Below are 17,599 nucleotides of genomic sequence, written 5' to 3'. Positions count from 1 at the left end.
TGTGATGCTTCCTCCCAGTTTAAGGCATTTTGTTCATTTCCTTATTTTGCTTTTTAGCAGTAGAAAATGTTGATTCTTCTAACAAGGTGTGTTTCAGTAATATATTAGCAGGGACTCTAATAGGGTGATTTTTCATAGTCAGAAAGGGCCGCTGCTGCCAAACTCCTTATTTATTTATTTATTTAGAGATGGCGTCTCGCTCTGTCATCAGGCTGGAGTGCAGTGGCACAATCTCAGCTCACTGCAATCTCTGCCTCCCGAGTTCAGGCAATTCCCCTGCCTCAGCCTCCCAAGTAGCTGGGACTACAGGTGCCCGCCACCACGCCTGGCTAATTTTTGTATTTCTAGTAGAGACAGGGTTTAACTGTGTTGGCCAGGCTGGTCTCTATCTCTTGACCTCGTGATCGACTCGCTTCGGTCTCCCAAAGTTCTGGGATTACAGGTGTGAGCAAACTCCTTATTTTATAGCGTTTATGTTGGCTCCTGTGATGCTATTGGATGGGATTTTCAGGTTCCCTTTGGGCTTTCTGGAGTGTGTGAGTCCCCTGGGGGTCTTGTTAAAATGAAGATTCTGATTTGGTAGCTTTGAGATGAGGCGTAAGATTCTGCGTGTCTAGCGATCTCCTCAGGTATGCCTGTCCTGACGGTCCGAGAGCCACACTTTGAGTAGCAAGGTCCTAAATTAAAAATAGAAATAACAACCACACACAACTACCAATACCATGTACTTCTTTAAATGTCTGTAAAATTATGATGAACAGGATTCTATTATCACCATCTTACGAGTGCGAAAAGAGAGACTTGGAGAAGGTAAATTGACCCATTACACATGGCTAGTTAGCAAGAGACAGCGGTGAGACTCAAATCCAGGGTTATCCAGCTCTAGACCCCAAAGTCCTGAACACTGTACAACACTGCTGCGGAGAATTCTCATGTTCCTTGATACAAAATAACATTACCAAGCCTTAGCCTTAATCAAACCAGGGTGGCGAGGGGGGATATCTTTTGTGTAATGCTTTATAAACATCTGCAGCTTGAATCCATAAATGGCTTCTCAGTGATTAAGAATGTGGAGAGCTGCCCTTTCTGCAGCTCCACAAGGAACTCATGGTTACTCATTGCAAACTTTGGTTGAGAGATGTTGTTTTTCCCCGTAGGACACTCACATGGGAGTCAAGAAGGTGGGGCAAACACAACCTCTGGTCCTGTAAGGACACCCCAAATTCCAGGTGAGTTTCCAACTGTGAGGCAGAAAAACACGCTGAAAGTAGCTTTCTCAGAATGTCCCAGCAAGGAAGAAGAGACCCGTTTGAAAGCGCATTCTCTGCAATGCCCAACATATGAATCTGATTGCTCCTCTTTACAAGTTAAAGGATGAGTGAGAGTACTGCAGCCTCTTGGTAGGAAAAGATGGAAGAGTCTTCTCTTCCTGGGTTCTGCAAACTAGCTGAGCTCGTACTCAGATCTGTCCCTGGCCTGTCCCAGAGAAGTGTCATGTTAGTTACTAAAGCTTCCTTCCTAAGTGAATGATCGCCAAGAGGACCCCATGTCATTCCTAGGTCCTTTCTATCCCAATCCAATTTTCCCTTATTTCTGGGGTCCAAGGTGAAGCATGTAATGTTCCTCTTACAATTACAGACAGGGAGGAGCTACAAGAGCATTTATGTTAGATGGAGTGAAAACTTTCTTTTGGTTCCCCCAACTAATTTTTTTTGGTCGAGGGACCGCCTGCTGATGTGGACAGAATAAACTTTTCAGAAAGTATGACGTGCAGTGAGGAGGCTGGGACACCTGGTTCTCCTGAGCATCAAGACAAGGCATTTGTTGCAAATTCTTTATTTGACTTGGAATCAAAATTGATTTGTCAAGGAGAATTACTAAAGGGAATCATCTCCTAAGGTTGTTAAATTACCTTTTTAATTCTCTACTCTTCAGAGGTCTCCAAACTGAGTCTCCCTTGGGGAAAGAGAAGAATGTGTCTTTACCTTTCTCCTTTGTCCCAGCTTGCCTAAGCACACCTGAAGACAGACCAGACAGAGAGAGGGGTGGGCTGCCCTGGGGGAGAGGGGAGGGGAAGCCTTAGCTGTCATCAGGCAGCAAGATTCTTCCCAGCTCCAGGGATAGTGCAGGTGGGACATCTCAGGCTGGAGACCAGGGCCACTGTGGGCAGGAGTAGACAGGAAGAACAGAAATGGGGCCCTCCTGTCAGTCTCCTCCACTTCTGACTCTACCTCCCTCTCCAAACTCATCTAAACCAGGAAAAGGTGAGGCAAAGGTAGTGCTGAGCAGGAAATCAGAGGTAAACCAAGATTTCCAAGAAGAAAACAGATGATGAGACTTTCCATGTCTCTTCTTTCTCAAGCCCTGGTTCATGGCACACATATACAACCCACTTTGCAACTGAATTTAGGAGAGTTGTCAAGTCATATTTTAGTCCTACAAGAGCCTGATTTCAAAATGTGTAGAATATTAATCCACAAGTGATATGTAATTATTGAAGACATTTGAAAAAATACAACTAGATAAAATAATGGAAATATAAATCACTTATTATCGATCTCACCATCCAGAAATACCACGGTTACCATTTTAATATACGTCTTTAATTTTATTTTATTTTATTTTATTTTTGAGATGGAGTCTTGCTCTGTCACCCAGGCTGGAATGCAGTGGCACAACCTCGGCTCACTGCAACCTCCTCTTCCTGAGTTCAAGCGATTCTCCTGCCTCAGCCTCCTGAGTAGCTGAGAATACAGCATGCCACCACGCCCACCTAATTTTTGTAATTTTAGAGATGGGGGTTTCTCCATGTTGGTCAGGCTGGTCTCGAACTCCTGACCTCATGATTCACCCACCTCAGCCTCCCAAAGTGCTGGAATTACAGGCGTGAGCCAGCGCGCCTGGCCTTTCCTGTCATTTTAAAATGTAAAATATATACCAAAATGTGATTATGCCTTACATGGTGTTTAGCAAACATTGCCTACTGGTTAACCATGGCTTCCATGTCATTGAATATTTCCTCCTTGTATTGTAGTGCGTAATGCAATAGATGTACCCTAATTTATTTAACCAATCCTTTATTGTCTCCATTTTTGTTTTTTAATACAATGTAAGGTGGATAGGTTGGTGCTCTTATACAGGAAAAAATGTTCCTTTCAAAAGAAGACTACATTTCCTTTTATCTGTTTAATAATATTATACCAAAGGCATCTACAAGATTCAACAAGTCATCCTGTCCTTTTTTAGAAACATAGTTCTCCTGAAGGGACTTAAAAATCCTGACTGATGATAAAAGATTAAAGCAAGAAGGCTGTTGGACAAATACTTATAGCAAATTGCTCTTCCAGAATTACCTGCCTATTGGCTGGACCTGTTGACCAGATCTCCCCCTGCAGCACTGACTGTGGTGCTTGTTTGAACTAGGTCAATTATAAAGTGCATTTTTGTTTTTACAAAGTGTGTCTCTGAAGCTCATACATGTCATTTAATTTACTCACACCAGAATGGCTGATCATCTTGGCATCCCTCTTGGCCTTGGCTTTGATTCTTGCAGTTTGCATTGCAGTCAACAGTCGAAGAAGGTAAGGGGCTGTCCTGGGGGCCTTCACCTTGGAAAGGGCATCATTTAAACTTGGGCTTTATATCCTTGCTGCTCAGAGTGTAGTCCCTGGAACCAGCAGCCTGGGCACGCTGGGAGTTTGTTGGAAATACACAATCTCAAACCCAACCCCAGACCTCCTATGGCAGAGTCTGCATCCTAACAAGATTCCAGCGATTCATGTGCATGGCGCAGCTTAAGACATTTTTCTCTGCCCCGGTTTTTAAAGACAGGAGATACCTGTGATTGTTTGGCTCATCACTTTTAAATAGTGGTTGAATGCCTTGTGATTTTACATGTTTTTTAGGGTTAAACCTCATGCAGACTCTATCTGATAAAAGTTATGAAGTATCTCACCAGGAAGGCATACAAAAGTATATACTTATTCATTGATTTGTGAAATATTGATTACATACATTCACGATGCACAAATATTGTATAAAGATTCAGTGATTCATCATCCCCTGTAGCCTCTCTGAGGTCCAGGGAATGTTTAAGAACTTTTACCAGAAGGAGGTATTGGCCTTGTGCTTTTGTTTGTTGTTTGCTGTTTGTAATGATATCATTTTTTATTTCTGGGAACTGTAGTTGAAGAGATTCAGGTATACACACAATAGTAATTCTAGCAACAGAGGAAATGAACTTTAACAGGGGCATAAATCTAAATTTATAAAAGTATAAATCTAAATTTCTTACCCAAGACACTTTAAAGATACATTATTTTATCTCCGGGACATAATTCATAGGAATATTAAATCTTTTGTAAATGTCCCTTTAGATGGTTTCTCATAAGGTAAAAGAACCTTATTTCCAAGCAGGGCCACATTTATTGTGTCCCCAGATCACCTCACAGGGCAGAAAAATGCCCCTCAGTCTGGGAGAAGACCTAGAGAGAATTATGGACTCCTTACTGGCTTTTGGAAAGCAACCAACAGCTAATTCCAACACCATGGGCAGCCCATACAGTCTCTAATTATCTGAGAAAATCAAATGATGCTGTTATATAATTATGCTGGTACAAGTTAATAAAAGTGCCATATTACAGTTAAATAGCTATGTTGCTATCTATACCATTCAGGGCATAATTTTAAAAAGTAGTTATGATAGCTGATTGTATAAGGAACAAAACTGAGAGAAAAAATCTAAAAGGCTGCCTATGATTGAATGGAAAGATTTTTTTTTTAGTTGAATTTAAATAATGTGACTTGGGGGAGTCTTTACAAAGAGTCTTTATACTTCCCTTCAGCTTCCTTGTTTTTCCTTGGATTACTTTTGCTCAATTAAATATGAATTTCCTATTGTGTGCAATCAGCCCGTTATTGCCAAGCCCTAGCATGCACCACTTTTGCTCACATACACAGTCCATAAGCTTTGCACATGTCACCATAGAAACGCTGGCACGGATGCTGTCAACATTCAGGGAGATCTCAGAGAAGCATCTCAGCTGTCCCCAAGAGCAGCTGGAGTCCATACATTGGAGCTGGGTATCTCCCCCATCGTCTGTGTCTTGTCAGCAGCAGACAGCAGAGAAGGGGCCTCACTCCTGCCCTCTCCCTCCTCCCAAGACCACAGTCACGCTGGTAACCGGCAAACAGGGACACACAGGGTCCGGCACAGCGAGTATCTCACCAGGAAAGTAGCTGCTTGGACGCCATAGATCACTATGTCCTGATTTGATAATTGAAAACAGATTTGCCACGCAGCTAAAGGGTGGTTAACAGCTGCACAGGCCCCTTAATGGGCTCTGTGATTCTGAAGCTGTCAACCCATTTCTAATCCCCTTCAAAGGCTGGGGCTTTTCTGCTTTGAGTGTCACATTTAAGAGAAAGAGATACAGAATCCTATTTTCATCAGAGAAAGGTTGGTTGAAAATGGGGCCTCCAATGAGTGTTCATTTATTCAGCAAACATCTTTTGAGTGGCTCCTGTGACTACCAGCCCTGGCAAGGAGAAAGAGAAGGTAAAAAACAAAAAGAGTACCATCCCTTTTTTAAAAGAATCTTGATGTTTAGTGGCAGTATTGGCCTCTTGAATTTGAATTGGCTAATATTTATTGAGAACATTCCCTGTGCCAGACACTGTTATATAAATTATGGTTAAAAGACAAAAGTGGAAAATCATTAATCTCTGAAGCTGACATACAAGGATGGCTCATGGGCTTGCATGATGAAGTGATCTGTGAGTCACGTTGTCTTAAAGATGCTGGCTTGGGGGTTCTATTACTTCTTTAGCTTTTTCCACTGCTGCCATCATCCACAACAGCTTTCCTTGCTGTTCCTCATGTCACCTGACTCCTTGAATTACAGCTCTCCACGGGAAATCATGCTTTATTCCCTCTCCGTGAGAGCACATAATTATTTTAGGAGTCAACTGGGTTGATAGATACTGGGTGAGGCTCCAGAGAAGATTTTCCTTTAAAGAATGTATCTGGGCCAGGTGCAGTGGCTTACGCAATGGCTTACACCAGGTGCAGTGGCTCACTTTGGGAGGCCGAGGCAGTGGATTACTTGAGCCTAGGAGTTCAAGACCAGCCCGGGCAACATGGTGAAACACCGTCTCTACAAAAAAGACAAAAATTAGCTGAGCGTAATGGCGCATGCCTGTGGTCTCAGCTACTTGGGAGGTTGAGGTGGAAGAATCGCTTGAGCCCCAGGAGGTAGAGGCAGCAGTGAGCCACGATAGTGCCACTACAGCCTGGGCAACAGAGTGAGACCCTGTCTCAAACAAACAAACAAACAAAAACCCATCTGAATTGTCTGAAGAGGAGAAAAAAACATGAGGACTTTACTATGCACTGCTTGTACATAAAAACTGTTCACCAGCCTTCACTTTAATGAGAATAATCGTGTTTTCTACAAACCCCAGCAGGCAGTCACCCATACTCCAATCAGTAGGTCTTCTCTATGCATCGCCATAATTTAGAAATATTTTCATTCTCTTATGCTCCACAGGAGCTCCCGTAATCTGAGCTCACCCAACTTCCTCCTGCTGTCTAGAACAGTGCTATGCAATAGAACTTTCTGTGATGATGGAAATGTTCTATATCCCCACTGTCCAATATATAACTACTAGCCAATTGTGGCTACTGAGCACTTGAACTGTGGCTAGTTTGACTGAAGAAGTGAATTTTTAATTTCATTTCATTGTAATTAGTTTAAATTCAAATAGCCACATGTGGCTGGTGGCTACTATATTGGATGGCACAGCTCTAAAACAGTGCAAAATAAATCCCTAAATATCTTTAAGGATTGTCAGGTAGAAGAGTCATGAGATCAGTTGCCAAGTTACCCACCTAAATCTTTTGAGATAAATTCTGCCATGCCATAAAACTATGTTACCTGGCGTCTAAACCCCAGCCAGCCTACCCTCCCTTTCCTGGTGAGGTCCCAGTCTGCCTCCTTCACACACTGTGTGATTGCTGTGTGCTCAGCTAATGCCTGAGATTTAAGGGAAGAGGAGAAAAAGGTAAGACACAGATCCACGAGGATCTCTGATCTTCAGAGTCAGAAAATCCAAGCTGTGGCTGGGCACAGTGGCTCACACGTGTAATCCCAGCACTTTGGGAGGCCAAGGCAGGCAGATCACTTGAAGTCAGGAGTTTGAGACCAGCGTGGCCAACATGGAGAAATCCTATCTCTACTAAAAATACAAAAAGTAGCCAGGTGTGGTGGCGGGTGCCTGTAATCCCAGCTACTCGGGTGTCTGAGGCAGAAGAATTGCTTGAACCCAGGAGGTGGAGGTTGCAGTGAGCCGAGATGGTGCCATTGCACCCCAGCCTGGTTGATGAAGTGAGACTTTATAAAACAAACAAAAAAACAGAAAATCCAAGCTGTGATTCTTGCAGTGCCATAACTAGCTGTGAATTTGGACAATACCCTTGACTTCTTGGACTTGGTGTCCAGTTCATATAATGAAGAAGCTGGGCTAGCTCATCTCTGAAGCTCCTTCAGGTCTAGTGCTCCTTCTTAAATTCTTATAACTAAGAAGAACTTAAAAATTAGAATTTGTCTTTTAAAAGTACTTATTAGATGCCTAGAGCACTGAATATTGGAATGAGTTATTTATGAGAATCATCCTACCCTCCTGAGAGTACTCAGACAGATAGAAACACATAAATCCAAAGGGAAATGCTGGCCAGCCAAAACCTAAGCACAATATTCCTGTGTTCTATAGGTCAAATGTTATCCACTGTCAAGATCAGCTTCATTTAGATTAACAAAATTAATCCCCACCCACTCCCATGCACAGACACATTTTTTATGCTCATAAATCACTTTCCCACAATATTTCATTCCATCCCTCAACCACCCATTGGTTAGGCAAATGGGAATGACTTTAACTAGACAACTTTCCTCCAAAGAACACAGGGACCAGAGAATTGGAAGTAACACGAGCAGCATTCTACCTTGAGCCTTTTAAATCCTCTTCATAGTAAATAATAACGAGGTAGGTGGAGGAAGCCAGGAGAAACAAACAAAATTCATTTCATATGGCTTTTGTTATATTAACAATTATAGACAGTACTTGAAAGCTTATTGTGCTCCAGATACTGTTTTAAGTGTTATCCCAAACCTTAGTTTCCTTACCCTGCATAAAAGCAAGAAAAACAATTATTTCCTCATCCTTCATAAGAGCAAGAATAATAACAATAGACTCATTTATTTAGTGACAGTCTCTGTTTCAAGGGCTTTTCACAATCCTATGATATTGCTACTCTTAATAACCTGGTATTATTGATGCAAAACTGAGGCTCGGAGAGGTTAAATGAGTTGCCCCAGGTCACACAGCAGTAAGTTCTCAAAACCAGGCCTTCCAAGCCCCTTTTCTTTTCTTTCTTTCTTTTTTTTTCTTTTTCTTTTTCTTTTTTTTTTTTTGAGATGGAGTCTTACTGTGTCACCCACCTGCACCTGGCCTCCAAGGCCCTTTTTTTGACCATGCATCCTGCTGGACTCCATCTGTATTCCTGGTTCCCATGAATCTGTTTCACGGTTCAAGCATCCTTCCCCCAACTCCTCATCAAGCCTCATGCCAGAGGAGACAGGATCTACCTCCTGTTGAGGAGGTATAATTTCTATTTCCCCAAACAAGAACTTAAAGTTTATGGCCTTGGCAGTCCTACAGAGAATGGTCCATGATCATGAATAATAGAGGCTTTGTCTCTATTACCCCAAATATCCAGAGGCAAAGTGAACAATTCTGACTTCATACAGTTTCCAAATCTCCAGAGGGCTGGCAGCATTGACAGAGCCAGGCAGAGTCCAGACTTTGGTCATAAAGGCCTGGATTTTAATATTGGCTCTGTCATTCTTACTCTCTATGTGACCTCGAGCAAGTTATTAAACCTCTTTTGGCCTCAGTTTCCACTGCTGTATTATGGGAACAATAGCTGCTTTGAAAGAGTCTTGTAAGAATTATAGAAAATTACATGTAAAGTGTCTGGCATTCAGGAGGTAATCTGCTTCCCTGCATCCCCATCTTGCTTGTAGTTGTGAAACTGTGCAACTTTGCTTCCTCTAAGCATAGTCTGACTTGTATATGTGTAGCAGTGATGTGTTACACGAAAGAGGAAGCATTGTGTCAGGCTGGGTGGGGTGAAGCAATGGACAGTAACCAGGGAAAAGATCAAGGTCGTGCTCTTCCATGGCAATTTTCTTTTGCGTTTGAGTCTTAAGTCATGTTAAAGTAATGAGAATAATTCGTCTTATGTTATTAAACTTCCTATATCAGGGTTATGTGGGGGGTAACCAATGTTAGGAAAACATCATGATGGCCTTACACCTCTAGAAAAATGTTTTATTCTTCTCAGCACATTCAGCAATAACGCTGACAAGGCCAACAAAGTGTTGACTGGGAGAGGAAGTTATCGGACTTTCTTGAATATACAAATCAGAATGATTTACAATCATCATGTTGATGGTTTATCTAAATCTGCAGAAACTGCTAACATGCTGAAAAGAGGCAAACATTTCCATTCTAAAGTATGATAGAAGGGGAATCAGAACTTGAGAGACAGACCAGGGTTTGAATCCTCTTTTCTTACTTGCTGAGTTACTTGGGGGAAGTTACTGAATTTTCTGATCCCCAAGGTTTCTTCTCTTGGAATAGGGGGATAATAATAATGACGCCAGCTTCCTGGAGTTGTAGTTGCTGATTGGCAAACTTGACTGTGCAGAGAAGCCCCCTGAGGAGTTGTGAACCACAGATACTGGGCTCCAACCCTAGAGTTTTCTGATTCAGTAGGTTTGGGGTGGGGCTGAGAATTTGTATTTCTAACAGGTTTCAAGAGGATGCTCTTGCTGCTGGTCCAGGGACCTCGCTTTGAGGAGTGCTGGTTGTTAAGAGTCTGGTCATTAAGTGCTGGCTGTTAGTTGTTAAAGTAGAGAAGCCACCTAGTACAGTGCTTGGCACACACTAAAGCCATCATAAACCATAGTGATCCTCATGATGGTGCTCAGTGATGATGACGATCTGATGCCTGAGTCACTGCACTCTTTCTCATATGGTACATTTTTTAAATTATTAGGTGTGGGCAGAAGAAAAAGCTAGTGATCAACAGTGGCAATGGAGCTGTGGATGATAGAAAGCCAAGTGGACTCAATGGAGAGGCCAGCAAGTCTCAGGAAATGGTGCATTTGGTGAACAAGGAGCCATCAGAAACTCCAGACCAGTTTATGACAGCTGATGAGACAAGGAACCTGCAGAACGTGGACATGAAGATTGGGGTGTAACACCTACACCGTTATCTTGCAAAGAAACAACCATTGGAAACATAACCATTACAGGGAGCTGGGACACTTAACAGATGCAATGTGCTACTGATTGTTTCATTGGGAATCTTTTTTAGCAGAAAATTTTCACTCTTTTTGTTTTTTGTGTTTTGTTCTTTAAAGTCAGGTCCAATTTGTAAAAACAGCATTGCTCTCTGAAATTAAGGCCCAATTAATAATCAGCAAGAATTTGATTGTTCCAGTTCCCAAGTGGAGGACTTTCATCCCTCAGGTGTGCTGTGGATGACTTCTAACAAATACATATTCCTGATTGCCAACCTTTCCCCCACCAGCTAAGGACATTCCCCAGGGCTAATAGGGCCTGGTCCCTGGGAGGAAATTTGAATGGGTCCATGTTGCCCTTCCAGTATCCTAATCCCTCGGCATTGATTTCCAGTGAGGTTGGAGGTTGTCGTGTACTAGTTACACATCTCCTTCAACAGACCCCCCTAGAAATTTTTCAGATGCTTCGGGGAGACACACAAAGGGTGAAGCTATTTATCTGTAGTAAACTATTTATCTGTGTTTTCAAAATATTAAACCCTGGAGGTCCTTTGATCAGTATAATTTTTTAAAGTTACTTTGTCAGAAGCACAAAAGGGTTTAAACTGATTCATAATAAACATCTGTACTTCTTCCATCTTCACTTTTTGTGCTGTGATTTTTCAGTTTCTAAACCAGCACTGTCTGGGTCCCTACAATGTATCAGGAAGAGCTGAGGATGGTAAGAAGACTCTTCTAAGTCTTCATCTCAGAGACCCTGAGTTCCCACTCAGACCCTCTCAGCCATATCTCATGGAAGATCAAGGAAGGCAGCACTGTTTAGTTTTTGACACTTTCCGAAGGTTTTCTGTCCTGTCCTGGAATCGGAGTTGGATGCTGAGGAGCTTCGGACTCTGTTATGGTTTAATGGCCAACTGTTCTCTCCTGTGAAAGGTTTTGCAAAGTCACGTTAAGTTTGCATGACTTGTTATCCCTGGGGCCCTATTTCATAGAGGCTGGCCCTATTAGTGATTTACAAAAACAATATGGAAGTGCCTTTTGATGTCTTACAATAGGAGAAGAAGCCAGTGGAAATGAAAGAGATTGGCAAGGGGGAAGGATGATGCGGTGTAGATCCTGTTTGACATTTTTATGGCTGTATTTGTAAACTTAAACTTTGACACATCAGTGTCTGCTCTTGATGCAGTTGCTATTTAGGTTGAGTTAAGTGCCTGGGGAGTCCCTCTAAAGGTTACAGGGATTCCCATCATTGGAATCTTATTACCAGATAGGCAAGTTTATGACCAAACAAGTGAGTACTGACTTTATCCTCTAATCCCATATTATCTCCCACTTGGCAAGTCCTTTGTGGCATTTATCCATCAAGCAGGGTGTCCGATTGGTCCTAGAACTTCCAAAGGCTGCTTGTAATAGAAGCCATTGCATCTATAAAGCAACAGCTCCTATTAAATGGTATCTCCTTTCTGAGGCTCCCACTAAAACTCATTTGTTACCTAAATTTATATGCTTAACGGGCAATGCTTCTCAGACCACAAAGCAGAAAGAAGAAGAAAAGCTCCCAACTAAATCAGGGCTGGGCTTAGAGTTGATCTGAAGAATATCTTTAAAGGAGAGATGCCAACTTTCTGCACTATTCCCAGCCTCTGCTCCTCCCTGTCTACTCTCTCCCCTCCCTCCTTCCCTCCACTTTGCCCCATAATCTTCAAAAACTTCCCTTCTTTTCTGTGAACATCATTGGCCAGTTCCATATTCAGTGGTCTGGGTTTCTTTTTATTTTCAATTTGAAAGAAACTGGACATTAGGTCACTATGTGTGGTTCCTGCCACTAGTGTGCAAGTGCCCCTTGTTTTCCCAGAGATTTACTGGGTCTGCCAGAGGCCCAGACAGGCTCACTCAAGCTCTTTAACCGAAATGCAACAAGTCACTCTGGGACAAGGTTCAAAATGGTTACACCAGCCTCTACCTGTCCCCCCAGGAAGAGAGGGGTAGTGATACAAGTCTCGTAGCCAGAGATGGTTTTCCACCCCTTCTAGATATTCCCAACAAAGAGGCTGAGACAGGAGATTATTTTCAATTTTATTTTGGAATTAAATACTTTTTTCCTTTATTACTGTTGTAGTCCCTCACTTGGATATACCTCTGTTTTCACGATAGACATAAGAGAGGTCTAGAGCTTCTATTCCTTGGCCATTGTCAATGGAGAGCTGCCCAAGTCTTTACAAACCCTTGTAACATAAACATAGCCTGAAGTTTATGGAGTAAGATGTATTCTCACTCTCTTGATCTCAAGGGCATAACTCTGGAAGCACAGCTTGACTACATGTCATTTTTACCAATGATTTTCCAGGTGACCTGGGCTAAGTCATTAAACTGGGTCTTGTTTATAAAAGTAAAAGGCCAACATTTAGTTATTTTGCAAAGCAACCTAAGAGCTTAAGATGTAATTTTTCCTGCAGTTGTAAATCTTTTATGTCTCCTGAGGACTTCCCTTAAAATTAGCTCTGAGTGAAAAATCAAATGAGACAAAAGACATCTTCAAATCCATATTTCAAGCCTGGTAGAATTGGCTTTTCTAGCAGAACCTTTCAAAAAGTTCTATATTGAGATTCATAACAACACCAAGAATAGATTTTGTAACCAACATTCATTCAATACTGTTATATCAGGAGCAGGAGAGAGGAAACATTTGACTTATCTGGAAAAGCAAAATGTACTTAAGAACAAGAATAACATGGTCCATTTACCTTTATGTTATAGGTATGTCTTTGTGTAAATCATTTGTTTTGAGTTTTCAAAGAATAGCTCATTGTTCATTCTTGTACTGTACAAAGACCACTGTTATTGTTACTTTGACTTTTCAGAGCACACCCTTCCTCTGGTTTTTGTATATTTATTGATGGATCAATAATAATGAGGAAAGCATGATATGTATATTGCTGAGTTGAAAGCACTTATTGGAAAATATTAAAAGGCTAACATTAAAAGACTAAAGGAAACAGATTCAGAAGTCTCTAATTTAAAAGAATGGGAGGCTGAGAAGGACAGAACTATGCTTATCTGGCACTCTCTGGGTAATTTAGAGGAACAAAGTCAAAGGTATCTGAGGTGGCTGAAGCCTCACACTCATTTTATTTTTTAAAAAAGCAAAAACAAAATGGGTTTCTATCAACTTGAAAGTCTTCTTTTGGAGAAAATTTGGTTTTCTATGATTGACCTGTGGTTCACATGTTTCAAACTAAATGAGATATAGTAAAGTGTTCATTCTTTTAAAGCCAAGAACTACTCCTGGACTTCCAGTTAAAGAGAGGAGAGTGTACATACCTTCATTCCCTCATGTAAGCCTCTAAAAAGAAAATAAAGAGATATTTCCAGATGGATTCAACCAATGGAGTTCAAAAGATCGGAAGAAGAGACAAGAGCAACAAAAAATTGAAGTTGAAAAGTGATAGCTGATTGGTAACTGAATGAACAGATCTGGAAAAGCTGACTCCTAAGCCTGCAGTGTGGAAAATTGAGAAACAACCAGATTTATGTGACAGAACCATCAAAAGGCTCAGTAGCTACTCTGGAAATGAATGGGAAGATGAGGCTAAGATTAGGAGGACAAGCTTAAAGTCTATGTAAGAAGCAGTTAGAATTCCAGGTCCCCTTCCTTACTCTGTGTAACTGAATACCATCCTTTCCCAATCTCAGCAAAAGATCAGAAGTTTATTTTCTGGAGACAGGGAAAAAGAGAGTCTCTGGTTGAAGTCCAACAGCACGTACACAGTTGACATTAGAAATACCACACGGTGATACATGCCTGTAATCCCAGCACTTTGGGAAGTTGAGGAGGGCAGATTGCTTGATCTCAGGAGTTAGAAAACAGCCTGGGCAACATGGCAAACCCTGTCTCTGTAAAAAATATAAAAATTAGCTGGGCATGGTGGTGTGTACCTGTGGTCCCAGCTACTCGGGAGGCTGAGTTGGGAGGATCATGTTTGAGCCTGGGAGGTCAAGGCTGCAGTGAGTTGAGATTGTTCCACTGCACAGCAGCCTGGGTGAAGACTGACACCCTGAATAAGAAAAGAAAGATAAGAAAAGAAAAGAAATAAAAAAGAAAAGAAAGGCCATGCTGAAAAAGTGAAACCATGCTTAAAGAGTGTTGAGATTCCCTATCCTTCTCTCCCAGCTTGGCTCTCGGAATACTGGCAGCTAGGCATATGTTCTCCAGGCAGAAGCTCAGTGTTTCTGGGGAATCTTATAAGCCTGAGACAAAATTCTAAAAATATTAACATGGTAGTTCCCCAAAGAAATGGCCCAACAAAGCAATCTGCAATGAAGATGGCATCTCAAGCCACACCAGGCACCCAGAAAGCTCAGTCAGCTTTCTGTAGCTTACTCTCACACATGAGCGGTTACCAAGGAGCACCAGACTTTTGGAGCAAACATCTAATATTAAAGTCAGGGACTACAAAAAACAGGAAAAAGTACCTTGACAGAAAAGAAACTGCTTAGAGAAGGAAACTTTCTCTAATAAGGGTCACCAATACCCACAGTAAGGTAAGAGGAGATGGTGTATCTATAAAGCAAGAACACAATGCCAGGATAAAAAGGAACATATAGAGAACACCTGAAAAAACAGCTTTTAAAAATGTAAACGTGAGAGCACAAATTTAAAAATAAACCTCACAGAAGGTTTGCAAAATAAAGTTAAAGAAATACCCTCAGAAATAGAGCAAAAGCAAAGAAATGGAAACAGAGGGGGAATACATTGGGAAGACTGGCACCTGGTCCAGCATATTTAACATGCAAATGCTGTAATAAAAGTCACAGGGAGAGAAAACAAATAGGAAGAAATCATCCAAGAAAAAAAATCAAGAAAATTTCTCAGAACTTTAAAACATGAATATCTTGACTAAAGACAAGGTGAGTACTTAGTAAAATGAATAAAAACAGACCCACACAAATGCATATTATCTTAAAAATTCATGACACCTGGGGCAAAGAAATGATCCTATGAATATCTAGAAAGGAAAAATACATATATGGCGGATCAACAATCAGAATAGAATCAGATTTCTCAACAGCCACATTGGAAGATAGAAGACTATGAAACAGTGCCTCGAAATTCTGAAAGAATTATTTCCAAGCTAGAATTCTAACTTGTTAAACTGCAAATTAAGTATAATGATGGAATAAAGACATTTTAGGTAATCATAGTCTCCAAACCTGCTCACCCATTCACAGGCAACTCCCAAAGGATGTACTCCATCAAAACAAGGGAGTTACCAAGAGAGGAGAGGACATGAGTTTCAGAAAACAAAGTAGAAGGAGTTCTTAAGGTGATGACATAGGGAGATCCCAAGATGACAGCTGTACAGCAGGTTTAGAGAACAATTAAAGTTGGAGTACTGACTAATAATTAAAACAATCAATGTTTTGCTTTTATTGACTACTAATTAAAAAGAAAATTATTTTTTGTTATACTCATTAACTCCTGATGCATTAAAAACTGTTCCAAAATTAGTCGCTTAAAATAAAAAGCATGTATTTATTTCTTACCCATCCACCAGTTAACTGAGTGCTTCTGCTGATCTTGGCAAGACTCACTTGAGCATGATGGGACTCATGCATTTGTGTGTGTGATTAACAAACAGGTCAGCTGGAAGCTGTCTGATCTCGGATGGCTTCATCTGGGATGATTGGGGCCTTTTTCCATCTGACTCTCACCTGCCTCCAGCTGGCTGGTCCAGGCCTGGCAGGGTTCCAAGTAAGAGCACATGCTCACAGGTCCTCTTGAGGCCTAGGCTCAGAACTGGTGCTCTGTCATTCCACCATATTCTATTGACCAATCAAATTACAAGAGCAGCCCAGATTTTAAAAGAAGGGAAATAGATTCTATCCCCTAATGGGAGAAGCTGCAAAGTCACATTGAAAAGAGTGTGGTTACCAAAAAGCCAACTATCAGGGCCATTAGTGCAATCAAGATCTGTGATAGACATGTTGAAAGATTCTTGTGCTCAAGGGCACCTCTCATGTTTATGCTTAAAATACACTGACCATGTGAGCCATATTGGCAATAGCATTAACTTAGAAAACCATAAACAACTTTATAAACCCCATGCTTTTAGAAAAGGAAGGAGCACAGTCATGTGTAAATGTGTTTGGGAGATTGCTTGGTATGGTAGAAACAACATGAGCTTTGAGATCAGACAAATTTTGAGTTTTAATACTGATTCTACCGCTTACTTAACTATGCAACCCTGTTCACACATCTTAAATATTTTGAGTCAGTAAAGAGACAGTAAAACCTTCATAGGGTGGCTATGAGGATTAAATTTAATAAGTACCTGGCAGTGCTTACAGTATATTAGGTCCTCAAAAATATTAATTTCTACCTGCCATTGCCCACATATGCACAGTAGGTACTTAACTTCTTCCTTCACCATTTCCTCCAATGTTCTGAACTCTAACCAGCTTTTAAGTGTGAGTTGCTATTAACTTACAGTGGCTGGAGACAGATTATTTCAGCATCTGAAGCTCCCCATGAAGAAAGCCCTTCAATTTTAGTCGAAAGGTTTTTGCTTTCAAAGCAAGACTAACAAGCAGGGAGTCCTGGAAAAAAATAGCTGACATTCGTTGATCAAATCTTGGCTATCCAAGTTGTGGCTGCAGGTTAACCAAAGTTGGGCATCCACCCATGGCTTTGATTGTCACCTCCAAGAAGTTGTCTTGCCCCACCCCTACCCAGGATGAGCTCATTTCCCCCTTTGTGGGTATATATCTTACCTTGTCCATATGTCATTGTAGTTCTTACTCTGCAATTTCATTAATCTGCCCATGAACCTGTCTCTTCTACTATATGATGAGCCTCTTAATAGCAGGATCTGCTTTGTGTATCCTATGTGCAACAGAAAACTCATCTCAATAATAGCCTCAAAAGTTACTGAGCACTTAATGAATGTCCGGGTTTACACATCTTTGAATTTCCCTTACAACCAATGAGGAAGAAATTCTCACCTGTTTTTAACAGGAGGGTCATCTGAGGGTACAGAGAAATTCATTATGGTCCCCCAAACCAAGTAAGCAGAAAGTGGTGGAACCAGGAATAGACCTCAGCTGTTTCCAAAGTCTCTGGCTTAATATGCCTGAATTGTCTATTGTCAGAAGTTTGGTAAACTGAATTTGCTGAAGTTAAGACATCATCTCCAAATGTTGCAAACCAGGTCTGTATTCCGGAGCTCTCTGTG

General features: G+C 41.3%; 1 protein-coding gene across 7 annotated transcripts in view; it reads left to right on the top strand.

Annotated features, from left to right (window-relative positions):
• The window catches only part of CD44 (CD44 molecule (Indian blood group)), a 91,663-nt gene extending 78,296 nt beyond the window's left edge, over nt 1–13,367 (top strand). For all 7 annotated transcript variants that reach the window (XM_025356271.1, XM_025356270.1, XM_025356269.1 and 4 more), the window contains 3 exons: nt 1,158–1,229; nt 3,503–3,581; nt 10,121–13,367. In XM_025356271.1, coding sequence (XP_025212056.1) covers nt 1,158–1,229; nt 3,503–3,581; nt 10,121–10,325 — 356 coding nt within the window. In that variant the 3' untranslated portion in view covers nt 10,326–13,367. The remainder of the gene's footprint in view (nt 1–1,157; nt 1,230–3,502; nt 3,582–10,120) is intronic.
• The last annotated feature ends 4,232 nt before the right edge of the window (nt 13,368–17,599 follow it).

Source organism: Theropithecus gelada, chromosome 14 (genome assembly GCF_003255815.1).
Source record: "Theropithecus gelada isolate Dixy chromosome 14, Tgel_1.0, whole genome shotgun sequence".
Taxonomy (NCBI): domain Eukaryota; kingdom Metazoa; phylum Chordata; class Mammalia; order Primates; family Cercopithecidae; genus Theropithecus; species Theropithecus gelada.
Note: the sequence above shows the minus strand (reverse complement) of the source record. Positions and strands in the feature narration are given on the sequence as shown.